The sequence below is a fragment of the Haliotis asinina genome, chromosome 12 (genome assembly GCF_037392515.1).
Source record: "Haliotis asinina isolate JCU_RB_2024 chromosome 12, JCU_Hal_asi_v2, whole genome shotgun sequence".
In the NCBI taxonomy this organism is placed as follows: domain Eukaryota; kingdom Metazoa; phylum Mollusca; class Gastropoda; order Lepetellida; family Haliotidae; genus Haliotis; species Haliotis asinina.
This window is the reverse complement of record NC_090291.1, coordinates 34,205,095-34,220,767: the sequence shown is the minus strand read 5'-3', so window position 1 is coordinate 34,220,767 and position 15,673 is coordinate 34,205,095. Positions and strand designations below refer to the sequence as shown.

At 41.0% G+C, this 15,673-nt stretch overlaps 1 protein-coding gene across 1 annotated transcript; it reads left to right on the top strand.

Moving 5' to 3' along the window:
- The first annotated feature begins 946 nt into the window (after positions 1–946).
- LOC137257476 (uncharacterized) lies at positions 947–14,379 on the top strand. The gene is made up of 7 exons (XM_067794808.1): positions 947–1,093; positions 6,520–6,843; positions 7,864–7,951; positions 8,675–8,874; positions 9,506–9,588; positions 13,577–13,775; positions 14,263–14,379. Exons 1-7 carry the CDS (start codon positions 947–949, stop codon positions 14,377–14,379), a joined length of 1,158 nt encoding a protein of 385 aa, XP_067650909.1.
- Positions 14,380–15,673: the final 1,294 nt, after the last annotated feature.

The following is a 15,673-nucleotide window of genomic DNA, read 5'->3' as shown; positions in this document are numbered from 1 at the left end:
TTTTTGAGATTAATTTGGAATGGGTGCATATCATCGTCATTGTATTTATTGTTGCATTTTTACCACATTGTCACAGTATTTGCCACTAAATATATACTGCCACTTTATTTTGTACTGCCTTGGCACTTCCTTTAAAGTGTTTTGAAAAAGTAGTTACTGACAAAGTACAGTTTCAGTTGTATTACATGTCTTCGTTGATTGGAAGTTTAACAAATAGTCACATCGCCATTATTCCAGCCAAGTCGTGACTATTAACTGCAAACGAAGGACAGTAAAGCAACTAAATTATCAGAATGAAGATTTTTATGGATATCAACTTCTTTATATGACACAACGTTTCGGAGTTAATGCTTACTCCTTCATCAGGTGATGAACTAAATTATCGCAACTAATATTATAACTAGTAATTTAATCTAAAATATTTTAACCATTCATTACAATATACAAACAACAAGCTCTAGTTCACCAACAACTGAAGGTATATCACCATACTAGGGGCCATGAGGACCTCATTTTGCCTCCAAATACAACACCTAACACTCAGCCGATGCACCAAGGCATCATCAACAACTTAAAGGTCCACTACAGAAAGTAGCTGGCGACCAAGTTCTTCAGCGCCATTGACAGGGATTGCATATGCATAACAGTTCGTGGTGCCATGCACCATGAACGACAGGCTTGAGACTACGTCCAACACCAGGCGATCAACAAGTGCTACTTTCACGCAGGTTTCCAGATCTCTGACCACGCCAACACCAAAGACGATGATCACTGAGGATGATGTGCCTTCTGCTACCTCAGTTGTCAACAACATCACCCTTGCGCACTATGCCATGTGGATGGTGACGTGGTAGCCAGTTGCCCTGCCAGTGAGCAAGACATTGTCCAGAACATTATCGATTTCGGGACCAGGATCCAGCTGCCCTGTGATGAAGATGTAGACGAAATGCCTCCGCCTCTACCACCTACTCTTAATGCCACAACAGCACCCCTAGAAAACATCAGACGTCACGTGATTTCACAAGATGGAGATACTGACATGCCAGGCAATAATATGGTGACCAACTATGCTGCAGAGAAGGACATGAAAAGAGTGAGTGAGTTTAGTTTTACGCCGTACTCAGCAATATTTCAGCCCTATGGCGGCGGTCTGTATATAATCGAGTATGGACCAGACATTTTCACTTCTGCAGGGGTAGAATAGGCCTTGAGCCATCCATGCTTGCCACAAAAGGGCTTGTCGTAAGAGGCGATTAACGGGATCGGGTGGTCAGACTCGCTGACTTGGTAGACACATGTCAGCGGTTCCCAATTGCGCAGATCGGTCACTGGATTGTCTGGTCCCGACTCGATTATTATAAACATGGTGGCCAACGATGTTGCAGAGAAGGACATGGAAACACTTTTTGGCGAGAGACAATCCCTCATGACAGCTTTTGGGGAGTTGTGACTGGAATATCTTGTTTGCTTTTTATTACTTTGTATTATGAATGTATTGCTTACCTCATTTAAAGTTTATGAAATAAAACATAGTACTTAAAATGTTGTCTGTTATTATGATGTATACATATACATGTGCATGTAAATCATACCTGCATATAACTGTCATTTGCAAATAAACAATTCTGGCGAGTCCTTTGAAATTTTACTTTATCAGGTTTCCACTGTATTTTAAAGATATGCATCCTGCAGACATAATGCTGATGGTTAAAAATCTTGTATGAGTAACTGTATTTCACTGAAGCTATTTTAAACCCTCTGCAATTTCACTGAAGTACATTGGCCAGTTGAGTCATGGTTATTGGAGATATGCGAGGAGGAAAAGCGTGTCCATATATCCTGAGAAGACAGTGTCACCACAAAAGTGCTCCCTAAAGGAACCTCCGAGTGCTTGGCTGTTTGTCGCACATTTGTGGCGATGTTGCGGGCTGATTCTGTCTGAGATCGAGCAGGACTGAGTTACTTTGGAAGTTGGTGGTATGACTGAAGTTGATGTTAAGGGTTCCTCTGACTTTCACCCATGATACCTTCTCTCTTGACGGCAAAAGGTTCGACTGTTGTCACACCCTAGTCATGTAGTTCTGCAGCAGTATCTCTCTCGCACATTTCAACGAGACAACGAGCTCTGTTTCGAATGAAACCAGTAGAAAATCAGTAGCCTCAGTCACCAGAAAACGAGCCCAGGAATCAAAATTGGGGGAAACACTTTTCAAAGATTCATCGACATTTTAATTGCATCTCTATTTTTCATATAAACTCCACCCGTGAAGGTCCCGGGGTAGAAAATTTCTTCAGCAACCCATGCTTGCCATAAAAGATGACTATGCTTGTCGTAAGAGGCGATTAAAGGGATCGAGAGGTTAAGGCTTGCTGACTTGGTTGACACATGTCATTGGTTTTCAGTTGCGCAGATCGATGCTCATGTTGTTGGTGACTGGATTGTCAGGTCCAGACTCGATTATTTACAGACCGCCATCATATAGGTGGAATATTGCTGAGTGCGGCGTAAAACTAAACTCACTCACTCACTTACATAGACTCTTGATAAACCAGATAGTGGTGGTGCCATAATGAGAAGAATACGGTTCAGCAACCCTGCTCCCCACCCACCCGGGAGTGTCAACCAGGACGATGTCTTGTAGCGCCGGATATCCAAGATGCAGACACCATGGATTCAGGGCTGCTAAAAGACATAAACAGCTGCATTTACGAGGGGATGTCAATAAGTTTTGAGTCTTGCATAGAAAAACACAAAATATTGGTATGAACCACATTTATTTTTCAACATAGTCCCTTTGTGAGTCAAGACACTTGTTCCATCTTTTCTGCCAGTCGCTGATGCCATCCCTGTAGAAGGCGCCATTTTGGTCCTCAAACCAAGCCCCAGTAGCAACAATAAGCTCATTATCATCCTGAAATCTACGACCACGCAAGTGTTTCTTGAGATCTGGGAACAGATGGTAATCACTTGATGCCAGGTTTGGAGAGTAGGGGGGATGCGGCAAGATTTCGTACCCGCATTCCTGGACAGCAGCAGCTGCAACGCGAGAGGTGTGTACTGGAGCATTGTCTTGATGTAGAAGAATACCACGTCTTGCCCCGGCGCTTCTCCTTGCTGGACTGTCGCACTTGCCTCAACAAGTTAGCGCAATATTCCCCATTCATTGTTCTTCCTTTCGGTAAGTAATCCTTTGCTGTCCCAGAAGACTGTCGCCATTACCTTCTGCACTGATCTGGAGGCTTTTTTGGTCCTGGGAGAAGTGACATGTTTCCATTCCATGGATTCTTGTTTGCTCTCCAAATCATAGTGGTGGATCCAGGTTTCATCACAGGTTACTAGCCTAAAGTGAAAATCTTCTGGATTCTTGTTGTATCTGGTTAGCATGGAGTTGCTTATGGTAACCCTTGTTTGCTTCATTTCATCTGTAAGCATTCATGGCACCCATCTTGCGCACACCTTAGACATGACGAGATGTTCATGAAGAATTGTCTCGATGGATCCGTGTGAAATGCCTGGGGTCTCGTGCAGTGTGATTCGACGATTTTCCAGCACAAGTCTATGCACTCTGTCAATGTTTTCCTGACTAGTGCTTGTTGTTGGGCGACCTGGACGGGGGTCATCTTCAAGACTCTCTCTACCATGCTTAAATTCATTGACCCATCGTTTGCTGGTAGCAGATAAAGGGGAAGACTTCCCATAAACTGCTGAAAGCCTTTCTTCAACGTTCTTCGTCGAGTTTCCTTCAAGAACTAAAAGCTTAATTACTGCTCTATACTCAAATTTTATTCATTTTCACTGCCGTAAGGGGGGTCTCTTTTTGTCAGTGTGAGCTGTTCTATAACTTCTGAGAGTAGGATACCAAAACTTATTTATCACATCAGCTACACCCCAAGGTTCATTGTCGTACTATAGGCTGTGACACCTGGGTATGAAAAATGCTCAAGGCTCAAAACTTATTGACATCCCCTCGTATCTACTAATTTAATGTCAGAATGGCTCGGCCTATAACAATTACATGGTAGACCAACATCATCTGGTCATTTTTACCAGACTGACCCATAGGCCATCTCCTTCGGTTTATAGGCAATTCATAATGCCCAAGGCCCAAAAATAAGTAAATGTGCAATAATATTCAACACGCACAGGGTTTGGCATGATCAATTATACAGTGGGGAACAGTCTAGGTGAAGTGAGGGTCGAAGTGGTGTGTTGGGCAAAAGGAACGCTGTTTCTGGTCCCTATTACACTCAACCACCGGAACCCGTTCTCCACCGACACAAGTGCGGAACCCACGGCAAACAATTGTTTTACGACCATATGTGGACAGAGTCTATCCCAGGTGCGCGCGGGCCGAAGAGCTACTATCGTTGTCCAGCCCCCACCACGAGGATGCTGCTCTTAACGTATGCTGTACTGTAATAGGGACCAATGTCCATCACGAATTCGAAGGTAGAACTGAAAGTAACTGTTTCTCCAATGAATTTCGAAAGGCTGAACAGAGATTGCTACAACAAAATTAGCGGTCATCTTTAGCTTTTGCGCGAAACAACGAAGCACATCCAGGGAGAATGTGTAATATAAGATAGTCTTGACCAAAATATTCATCAGTATCACTAACAGAGTACTAATTGTATGCTAAATACCAATCAAAAGATTCATGAGTAAAGTGCTTCTTAAACCAAATGTGATAACGACAACAAAAACTAAGCAAACCATCACCACACACACTAGAGAATTCAAAGAAAAGCATAACATTAGTTGTGCAGAAAACAAGGTTAGTCTTAGTTCTAGGCTAATTGTCTGGTGTTAAAGTATTGCAAACATTTTCACAACCTTCAGCTTCAACTCACTCCTTTCACAATTCATATAAGAATAACTGCCTGTCGAAAGACTTAAAGAAATGTTTCAAAGAAACCCGAGGGTAACATGAAATAATACGATGTTTATTATAACACTCCTAGATTATTATTATTATAACACTCCTATTCATTAGTATATGCAAATAATTACATATAAACATATGCTCGAGTCGTGAATTATCTAATATGTGGTCATAGGTGTACACAAACGAACGGGACTTTACGCCAATGTTGACAACTTGCCGGATTGGACAGACGCCGGTTTTGACAGCTTTCACTGTATGTGCGAATGAGTAAGGTCATTGTGTGAACAATGAATGTTTTAGAGGTTTTATTGTCAGGTGATGCCATGGCGAACGCAAGTTATCTACACAGTACAGAAGCAATGAATTAACTCCCAACAATGACGTCAGGTCACGTGGTGCTCGTTCATGTGATGTCAAACTCAGCTTATTTTATTAACTCTCAGTAGTTTGCAGAACATAAGCAGTTTTTACAAATCTGACTGAAGAAAAAATTCTTCTTCAACATACTTCTTTTTACATGTTTCATAAAAGATTTGATTTAAGATTTTACTGTGTACACCTTTTTCCCCCACTGACCCGTGTTAGGTAGCTGTTCGTAATTTGTGTTCATACACACACTGACTGAGGGAAAACGCATTTGAGATTTGGAGGATGAGGACTAAAACGTACACCTAAAACGGTATTTTGGAAAATGCTAAATATAACATTGTCTTTATCATCCAGTCAGTATCAACTTCTGACACAGGGTGCCGATTGTTTGGCGTTGTACTAACTTATGGAACTGGTTCTCAGTTGATCAGAGAAAATAGAAAAAAATTCTTGCATTAAACAGTATGTCCACTTTTAGAAAATTAATATGTTTAAAGAGTATTCATAATAATAGACTGTTAGTTAACAACATAATATATAAATGGGCTAAAGATCGCCAGCAACCGAAGGTAGATCACCATACTAGTGATAATGAGATTATCCATTAAGAGACGTTGATGTAATTTATATTGCATTATGATGATGTTATTATGTTGATATCACACTGTCGTTCTTGTCCAGGAGCTTTGTGTATTAGTGTCTACCACTTGACGACTGTTTTAAAATCATTACCGTAGTTTGTTTCATTACTTGTATAGATTACTCTGAGGTATATCGTAATTGCCCTCCGTATGGCTGACATCATTGCGTTAACACTGTAAATATTAAGATCCTTAGTACTGACGAATGAACGAGTGAGGTAAATTCTAAAGTGATATGGGCAGTATTTCAGCCATGACTTTATTTTACCCCGGTACATTTGTCTCATGTACTACAACCACCGGGTGAACACACGCACCTGATTAGTGATTGACTATTCACAGTGTACTTTGTTTGTTCCAGTGAACTGTCTTGTTAAATAATAAATTCATTATTGGTTCGTGGAATGATTTTATCAGTTCTGACATTTCAATTAGCTCAATAGAATACCGTTTGTATTGAACAGATTGTTGTCGAGGATAATTCCCCACCTGAGATCATTGTTGATGTACTGATGTTCTCAGCTTAATTATTAAATCTGAATACCTGTCATGAAAAGTAAGGCCGCGGGGGTAAAAGGTTTCAACAGAAATAAAGCGTGAATGTAGCAACTTCGCATTTGAAGTTCCAGCTGGTGAAAATGTGGTCTTACTGGAGAGAAGTTGTTTTACTAATTTTTGGAATCATGAAGTTCGTCAGTGGTGACAACTGTTTGGACATGGATTCTGTAGTTCAGTATGATAAGTACATGGAACACCAGGTGTTCAGAAAGTTCTTGAGTCAGTCTCTCTACACCTGTGCATCAGAATGTCTCATGTCTTCAGCATGTCTGTCCTTTGGATTTGAGAAGAAAACGCGCACTTGCCTACTCAACAGTAACAGTAGTGATATTGCTAACGTTGTTGACAGAACGGGATTCCTCTTCAGTGATATTCAACACTGGCCAAAGGTAGGTGTTCACAGTAGCTTTTTTTCAATTTCAGGCCATCTTGTTACAGGGCGTTATGTTGTCACCACACTGCAAACCCCATGCTATCTCCCTGGATTCTGAATGTCTGACATATTCGTCGTAACAGACATATTCGTCGGATTTTTTTTTTTTTTTAAAAAATGAAATATCAGATGAAAGCCACGTGCAGGACACTTACATATGTGACAACATGTTTGTCTGTGCAAATCATAATTTTATCCAGACCCACGACGAGTTTGCATTTCCCATCATGCTACATGAGTACATGTATAAAGCAACAGCTACCTTCTTTGTACAGGCTGGTGTAAGGATCATATAGACATCATCAGTGTTACTTAGAACATCGTCCATGTACATGAAGTACCGGTTCCAATTAAAATACCAAATATGCTTGTCGTTTGTTGTGGAATTCGGCAACAGAATTGCGTTTGATCTGCTGGCAGGGCCCCATGACTAGTGGGTCTGAACTGATCTTCAGAAACACCTGCTTTTTGAAAGACTTGAAGTCACTGATTAACCAGCGTTTTTCTTGCTCAGCACAACGTTCAGATTCTTAAATGAATGTCCAGGAGATCAGCAGCTCTGAACCCAGTTGACCATTTGTGGGACAAACTGGATCGACGTGTGAGATAGCATGTTCCCCGGACTTAGCTGCTTTGTTTGTATTGTTTTTTTTTTGTTTTTTTAGTTTTGGTTTGGTTTGGTTTTTTTGTTTGGTTATTTGTTTTGTTTTGTTTGTTTTTGTTTTGTTTCTTTCTTTTGGTTTTTTTTCTTTTTTGCTTTGCTGGAAGAATGTCAGAATATTCAGAATATTATTTCAGACCAGGCAACCATTGATGTTCATACAAAATACTGCTGTCACCTTGACCTTTCTGCTGCACGTCATTTGTTACGTCCCACAAATACTTCCATTGGACAATACAACTTCAACAATGTTTTCTCTATCACCGCCCTGTATCTTAACAAGTATATTTTGTGCATGGATTGTTTTGTTCCTAGTCTCTCTCTGGGCACTGCGCTGAATTGATATGTCCCAACAACACCCGCTGTGACGTTACTCGACTGGGTCTTGCAAGGTGTGTTCCAGGTAACCAGTGCTCTTTCAGTGTCTCAACTGCGTTTAGCCAATGCACATACCGGGAGAGTTTTGCAGTTCCAGTTATAGACGGGCAGAAAATGTAGCTCAACACTCTTGACATGTGAGGTGTTGTTTTGACTTGAAATAATGACAGCTCTTAAAGACAACTTTCTTATTATCGAGTGATAAATAATCACGATTAAAATCCTCAATGATAGAAGAATTATAAAATCTCATACCGAATTGGAAACGGATAGCACTTATAGTTTTAAAGTAAAGTTACCAAACACCGCCCTGAAACATTTTCTACCAGACTATAGCGATACTGTACATGATTTAAAGTGGTTGCTTAACCGCGTTCCTGATAAACTGACTTAAGTAAGTTACATTTTGTACAATTAAACGCCACGATCAACGACATGCAGGTGCTGAAACAACAGGCAGTAAAGACATCGTTGGAATGTAGACTGGTAAAGCTGCAATGTTTCATTGAAACAAAAGGTGTGCGAGTGAACATCTCCGTGTGCTGCTCTGTACCATTTAAACATTCTTGGAGTAATGAAAACACCAGAATACTGTTTGAAAATATATTCCATTGAGGACTTTGTGTTTTGCTACTTTGATTTCTAGCAAAGCTGACATGTGGTTTGGAATACATGCATAATGAGATTAAAGTTCCACATTTTTTGACACTTTAGCGTGGATTATAATTAAAGATTTTTGTGTGTGAAGAGTTCCAGGGTTGTGGTCATCCACCGGAAGTGAGCGGCGCCAACATCAAGCATGACGGTCACTACGAGGGATCTGTGGCGACTTACTCCTGTGACCCTGACTACAGAGCCTGCTACAACAATGTCACCAGCACCTGTCAGTCATCTGGAGCATGGGAGAGTTTAGTCGGTCTTTGTGGACAGTACAGGTGGCACGATACGGTAAGATATTATTTTTGTCTGAGTATTTAAGGATCTTTGGTATACATGAACACAGACCGTACACACATCCTCTCCTAGTCCTAGTATTCCTAGTGCGAAACCTGGACTGGTGAGTGGGTGAGTTTAGTTTTACGCCGCACTCAGCACTATACCAGCCATACGGCGACGGTCTGTAAATAATCGAGTCTGGACCAGACAATCCAGTGATCTGCGTAATTGGGAACTGATGACATGTGTCAACCAAGTCAGCGAGCCTGAGCAATCGATCCCGTTAGTCGCCTCTTACGACAAGCATAGTTGCCTTTTATGGCAAGCATGGGTTGCTGAAGGCCCATTCTACCCCGGGACCTTCACGGGTCACCTGGACTGGTACCAAGCAACATACATAACTGATCGTTGGTCTACCTGGGCGCTTTGGGTCTTTTATGTCTTGTTCTGACATGGCTAGTTAAACACACAAATATGATTTCTGTTTTTCCATGTCTAGTACTTCTGATTATTTTGACATAATATCTGGAGTATATATCAAATTAAGTCAGGATTAGTAACCCTTAAACAAATCATACACAACAAAATTGCATCTGTCTTGTGAAACAGCAAAATATGAAATGTGGCGTTATGACTGTTGCAGAAAACGGGCAAGTATTCATTTCCGTGTGGTCCATCCAACAAGTTCCGGCTGGTAATCAGTGGGAAAGCAACCGAGGCTACAAGGTAAAGACTGCACACTTTGAATTAAATTATTTAAATAATTGACAGATTTTGTTACATATTTTATTTCAACCGTCAACAAAAATTAAAACTTAAAGATATCGTAAATAGCTGTACAAGGACAAGAACAATAATTGGTGAACAAATTATAGTTTAACGAACAGTAACAATGAAATATCTATCCAAAATTAAAATGTAAAGATATCATTCACGTGCTTTATTTCACTACAGGTGTGGGCCAACGGCTCCTGGTACAAAATGTATTAGTTCATTACACATAAGTATGCACAGACAGATATGGAGATGTGGTGTGAGGTTGTTCACCTTAATAAACCCATGCTTGCCATAAAAGGCGACTATGCTTGTCGTAAGAGGTGACTAACGGGATCGGGTGGTCAGGCTCGCTGACTTGATCGACACATGTCATCGGTTCCCAATTGCGCAGATCGATGCTCATGTTGTTGATCACTGGATTGTCTGGTCCAGACTCGATTATTTACAGACCGTCGTTATATAGCTGGAATATTGCTAAGTGCGACGTAAAACTAAACTCGCTCGCTCGCTCGCTTGTTCACCTTAATATTGCATGTTTAAGTAGGGGGCGGGATAAATAGAACAGACTAAACAGGCTAACACATCATGAACAGATGAACAAGGACAAAAGCAGAGAATAATAAACAAATCATACTGAACTGTACTACATTAACTGACTCACTCACTCAAATAACTGGCGTGAGGTATAAGTAACCCCAAGCAGCATAGTAACTAAACGGTTAAGTAACTATCCTGCAACACATGTAGGTGCTCCTATCGATGAGTGGGTTCATTATCATGACGCTTTCGGATATTCTTAATGACATTGCTGACAGAGCAATTCCACAATCCTCCTGCAATTCCACATCTTCGTAAACCATGGTTTAATAATGAATGTAAACAGGCAAGACAGAGTAGGGAGAAAACTGAAAAATAGTTTCGCAAACCATTTACTGCCCATTACTTAGAGAATGTTACAAGTACTGACGCCAAGGCTAGACGTGCTTTTAAACAAAAAAAGCGTCAGCCTTGGCGAAATAATGTTTGCAAAATACATTCACGTACACCTCTGTCAATGGTGTGGAATGTGGTCAAAGAGTAAAGGGCAAAGATTCCAAATCTACTGTTCATCATCTGAAGGACAGTGAAACTATATTAACTAATAAAATAGACATTGCAACTAAACTTTAGCTAAACATTCATCTTCATCAAATAATGTCCCTGAGTTTCAAAAGTATCAGAAACAACAGGAGAAGAAAAGAATCAATTTTAACTCAGACAATGGTGAAGATTATAATGAACAATTTACTGTTTCATTACATGGGATCCATACCGCCCCTCAGCAAGCCTGACCAATCGATCCCGTTAATCGCCTCTTGTTATATCTCAGTTTTTAAGCAGCAGACAGTTTGAAGTCCGAGTAGGTTCAACCCTGTAAGACTATTATAATCAGGATGATGGTGTGCCACAGGGCAGTATCAACAGTTTATCCAAGGTTTTAAACGATTCAGTCGATGGATCATTTTTTCTGAATGAGTTGAATATTTCTTGTCGTGGTAAAAACAAACATGCATACCAATGAATAACAAGGCAGTTGTGCTTATCAATAAAATAAATGAATGGTGTCATGAAAACGGCTTTACATTTTCCAAGTCCAAAACTAATTTTCTAGACTTTTGTAGAAAATATAAGCCGCATAAACTATCTTTAAATAGCACTCTTTAAATGGCAATCTAAAACTTCTTGATTATCTCCACCACCAAGGTCTTAGACTTTGTCTTGGGTCTTTCGAACTTCTGTTAACAGTCACTATGTTGAAGCTGATGAACCATCTCTTACACAACGCCGTAAAAATTATCCTTACAATATACCACAAAGCTATATTCTAGCGAGTGTAATCCTTCTTCTAACTGTGTCTTTAGTCCTCTTTATGAGGATGTTTACAAGAAGAAGACTTCTCTTTTTCCGACTCTTGGGCTAAGAATTAAACCATTCGTGTCTGATGCCGATATTGCGCTGGAAAACATATCCCCATCCTACACCACCCTACGTCCGAGCCACCATCAAGACCCCCATCAAAACCCGCCTCCTAGTCTGTTCCAGAAACAGTCCATTACAATACCACCAAGCATCTCGCCAGCCTTCTAGCTCCACTAGGCAAATCAGCTAAATCCTTTATCTCAGACTCCACGGAATTTTGCAAGAAGATCAGGACTATAGCTATCACCCAGCCAGGCAAACTTATCAGTTATGATGTGGTTGATCTTTTCACAAATGTACAAACAGACGAAGCCCTAACCATCATTAGAAGAAACGCAGACGACATCCACGCTGACCTAGACTCTGTGGAAAGCATCATCCATCTCATCCACTCCTGTACAAGCTCAACATCCTTTACCTAGTCTGATAAATTCTACCAACAAACTCACGGTCCACCCATGGGCTCAACTCTCTCCCCTATAATCACCGAGATCTACACTACAGAACTCGAAGAAAAGGTCCTCCTCACCTGACCCGTCACACCAATATGCTGGTTCCGGAAAGTTGACGACAGCTTTGTCATAATCAACACCACTAGCTGCCTTCTCAATCACCTCAATGCCCAACATCAACGTATGAAATTCACAGTGGAACAAGAAACTGACAACAAGCTACCATTCCTAGACGCCCAAGTAGAAAAAGACGACAACAAACTCAACGCAAGTGTCTACAGAAAACCAACCCACACGGATCAATATCTACACTTCTTATCTAATCATCCACTACAAGTGAAGAGAGGTATAATCGGCACCCTCGCCAGAAGAGCAAAGAGCAACCCATGCCCTTGAAATCGAGTTAGAACACCTTCATCATGTGTTCACAAATCTTAGTCAGTACCCAGCTAACCTTATCAACAGAACAGTCAAGAGCACCCTGAACCCAAAGCAAAAAACTACCTCATCAACAATCAGCCCCGTTCATCATCAGCATACCATATGTCAATACTATCAGCCACCATATCCACAGACTACTTAAGAAGGAAATCAACATAGATGCTGTGTTCCAGAGAGGCAGATCAATTCAGCATATCCAACAAGCCAACGGTAAACCAGCCACAAGTAACAAAGAAGAACCTCCAAGCGTTGTCTACCACATTCAATGCGAATGTGGTGATTCGTACATAATAGAAACGCCCCGGCCCCTCAACCGACGAATCAAGCAACATCAGACATCTGTCAAGAAAAAAAACCCCTCCAAATCAGCCATTTCCGATCACATCCAAGTCAACCCAAACCATGCCATGCTTTGGAACAAAATCAGCATCCTAGAAACCAACCGCTCAGATCACAAGACAAGGAACCTCTAACAGGCAATCAACGTCAAACGGCTTAGCCCGACAATCAACAGAGGTCAAGGTTATTACACCCCTACGGTTTACGATCAACTAATCAAACCTAATCAAGAATAACCCACCCTTGCCCACTGGCTTTGTAATTTCTTATCACAACAAGCCTCATATCAACACACTATACATCACCCCATCTTCTGTATAAACTCATATCCCTGCCATGTATATATTTCTCCCTGTGCATATGATTTTATCTTTTGCTTGATAACGGTGTTAGAATCTTCACCGAAACATGGCATCCATTGCAAGAAAGAAGTTGTCTGTCCATAAAGTCTTCATCCTCCTTACACCAACTTCTGTAATGCCACTTAAAGAAGTTATAATATTGAGGTGTTCGGTAAGATAAATACGTTGTTCACTTGACCCTCGGGGCCCTTGGGTTAATGTACCCTTGATGTTTGTTTATGTTCCCCTCACCCTTCGGGCTCAGGGAACATAAATATAGAGGGTACATCAATCCCTGCCCCAGTGAACAACTAATACAGTCACTGCTGAACCATTTTTGGTTTGAACGTTTACGAAAGGTTTTATAATACAAACTGATTCATTTCTGTTGTCCTTCATTTGCAGATGGAGGGTCGGGGTGAAAAAACAAGTTGACACGTTATTTTACGTAGAGTTTCGCTTAGACTACAGTGGGATGAATAACACGGCTGTCATCAACAAAAAGTTAGATGATGGTAGCAGAAGTGAGTTTTCTTTCCATCTCACAATGGCTGTTGGCAAAACAATGGAGATTCAAATAACCCTCCAAGATGGCGTATACAGGGTATGTATGGAATATAAACGAGAAAGACCGATGATAAATACAGTGGAAGCTGCCCAAACCGGTATCTGTCCAATCCGGCATGATTTCTACGCCTGCATAAAAGCTCAGCCCCATCCATACCTTGTACATTTACCAGCAGCTCTATCATTACTTCTTCAGTCCCAATGAGTGCCGGTTTAGACAGTTTCTAGTGTACGTGGTTAAAAGCGCAGTTGAATGGAAACTAAAAGCTCAAGAGGATTTATACATGGAATGTAAATTGCAAACGCTGTATTTGTGTATTTATAATATTGAAAGCAAATCGAGAACAGTGTGAAATACACCGCAGTTTCATTTAATATTCCAGTGATTGTCCTCGTGATGCCTAAACGGTGTAAACTTATAATGATCCCAATCACAAGAAAGAAAACTTACTGGAGAAAAAGAATTTCATGAACCTGTACTTACATTCACCTTGTGAAACTACGTCATGCCCGGTTTATTCCAGTTCGTAATCGATGGTGCCTACATTCATAACCTCACCGAGAGAGAACCTGGGGCTAAGCCTGACCAAGTTTTAGTTTGGGGCGACGTCTCTGTTGGTATGATGGAGTTGATGTCTTAACCGAACAACTGGAGAACACTTTATCTTCATAATTTTGATCATCGGACATGTTTTCTTGTCTCATGCGACATAGTGATTGTATTAAAAACACCAACCTTGAACGTGTTTATGCTCTTAAACACCAACTTTATGACCCGATATAAGAAGTGACTGTTTGTCAAAGTGTGATAAGAGTAACATAATGGGCAGGTCAACATAACATTTAGTTATTTCATGCATGCAGGAGACCCGTGAATGTCCCGAGGTAGAATAGGCCTTCATCAACCCATGCTTGCCATAAAAGGCGACTATGCGTGTCGCAAGAGACGACTAACGGGATCAGGTGGTCAGGCTCGCTGACTTGCAATTGGTTGACACACGTCATCGGTTCCCAACTGCGCAGTTCGATGCACATGTTGTTGATCACTAGACTGTCTCGATTATTTACAGACCGCTTCCATATAGCTGGAATATTGTTGAGCGCGGTGTAAAACTAAGTTCACTCACTCACAGATGCAGGACACTTTGTAGTCGTTCTGTTCAATATCTGTGGATTGGGTGTTCTTGACAGTTGTAAAAGAAAGTTATGAATTTCCCGATTGATTTTAATGTATGACTGAGAGCACTGGTGTCACTAGGGTGTCACAGTCGTATGAGCCTTATCAACAAAACGTTTTTGAGAAGACTTTAAAATAAAGGAAAGCACTATCTGATTACAATAGGAGCGACGTTACGATTCCAACAGCGTTAAGCGATGTGCGCTTGTACAGACCTGGTGTTTGAGTCGACCTAGTTGTCTCCATGTTGTATAGTGTGTTCATGGTTGAGATTGTCAGGTTAATCTCAGTCCATAAGCAGGACATGGTCTTCGTTTGATAACAGTGTTAGAACTTACATCTGAACGTCGCTCCTGTTGTATCAAAGAATTTGTTCATCTTCGTATGTACTTATCCTTTCCAGAATTGTCTAACCCAAAATGCCCGTGAAGGTCCCGGGGTAGAATAGGCCTTCAGCAACCCATGCTTGCCATAAAAGGCGACTATGCTTGTCGTAAGAGGCGACTAACGGGATCAGGTGGTCAGGCTCGCTGACTTGGTTGGCACATGTCATTGGTTCCCAATTGCGCTGATCGATGCTCATGTTGCTGATCACTGGATTGTCTGGTCCAGACTCGATTATTTACAGACCGCTGCCATATAGCTGTAATATTGCTAAGTGCGGCGTAAAACTAAACTCACTCATTCATCACTCTAACCCAAAATAACGTTCGTGAAAAAGCTACATTATATATAAGGATTGCAACGGGTGAAAGTTA

Coding starts and splice junctions, on each gene's coding strand:
- LOC137257476 (XM_067794808.1), top strand. CDS start 947: ATGCCTCCGCCTCTACCACCTACTCTTAATGCCACAACAGCACCCCTA. Junction 8,875..9,505: donor AGTACAGGTGGCACGATACG/GTAAGATATTAT, acceptor TGACTGTTGCAG/AAAACGGGCAAGTATTCATT. Junction 9,589..13,576: donor AAAGCAACCGAGGCTACAAG/GTAAAGACTGCA, acceptor CTTCATTTGCAG/ATGGAGGGTCGGGGTGAAAA.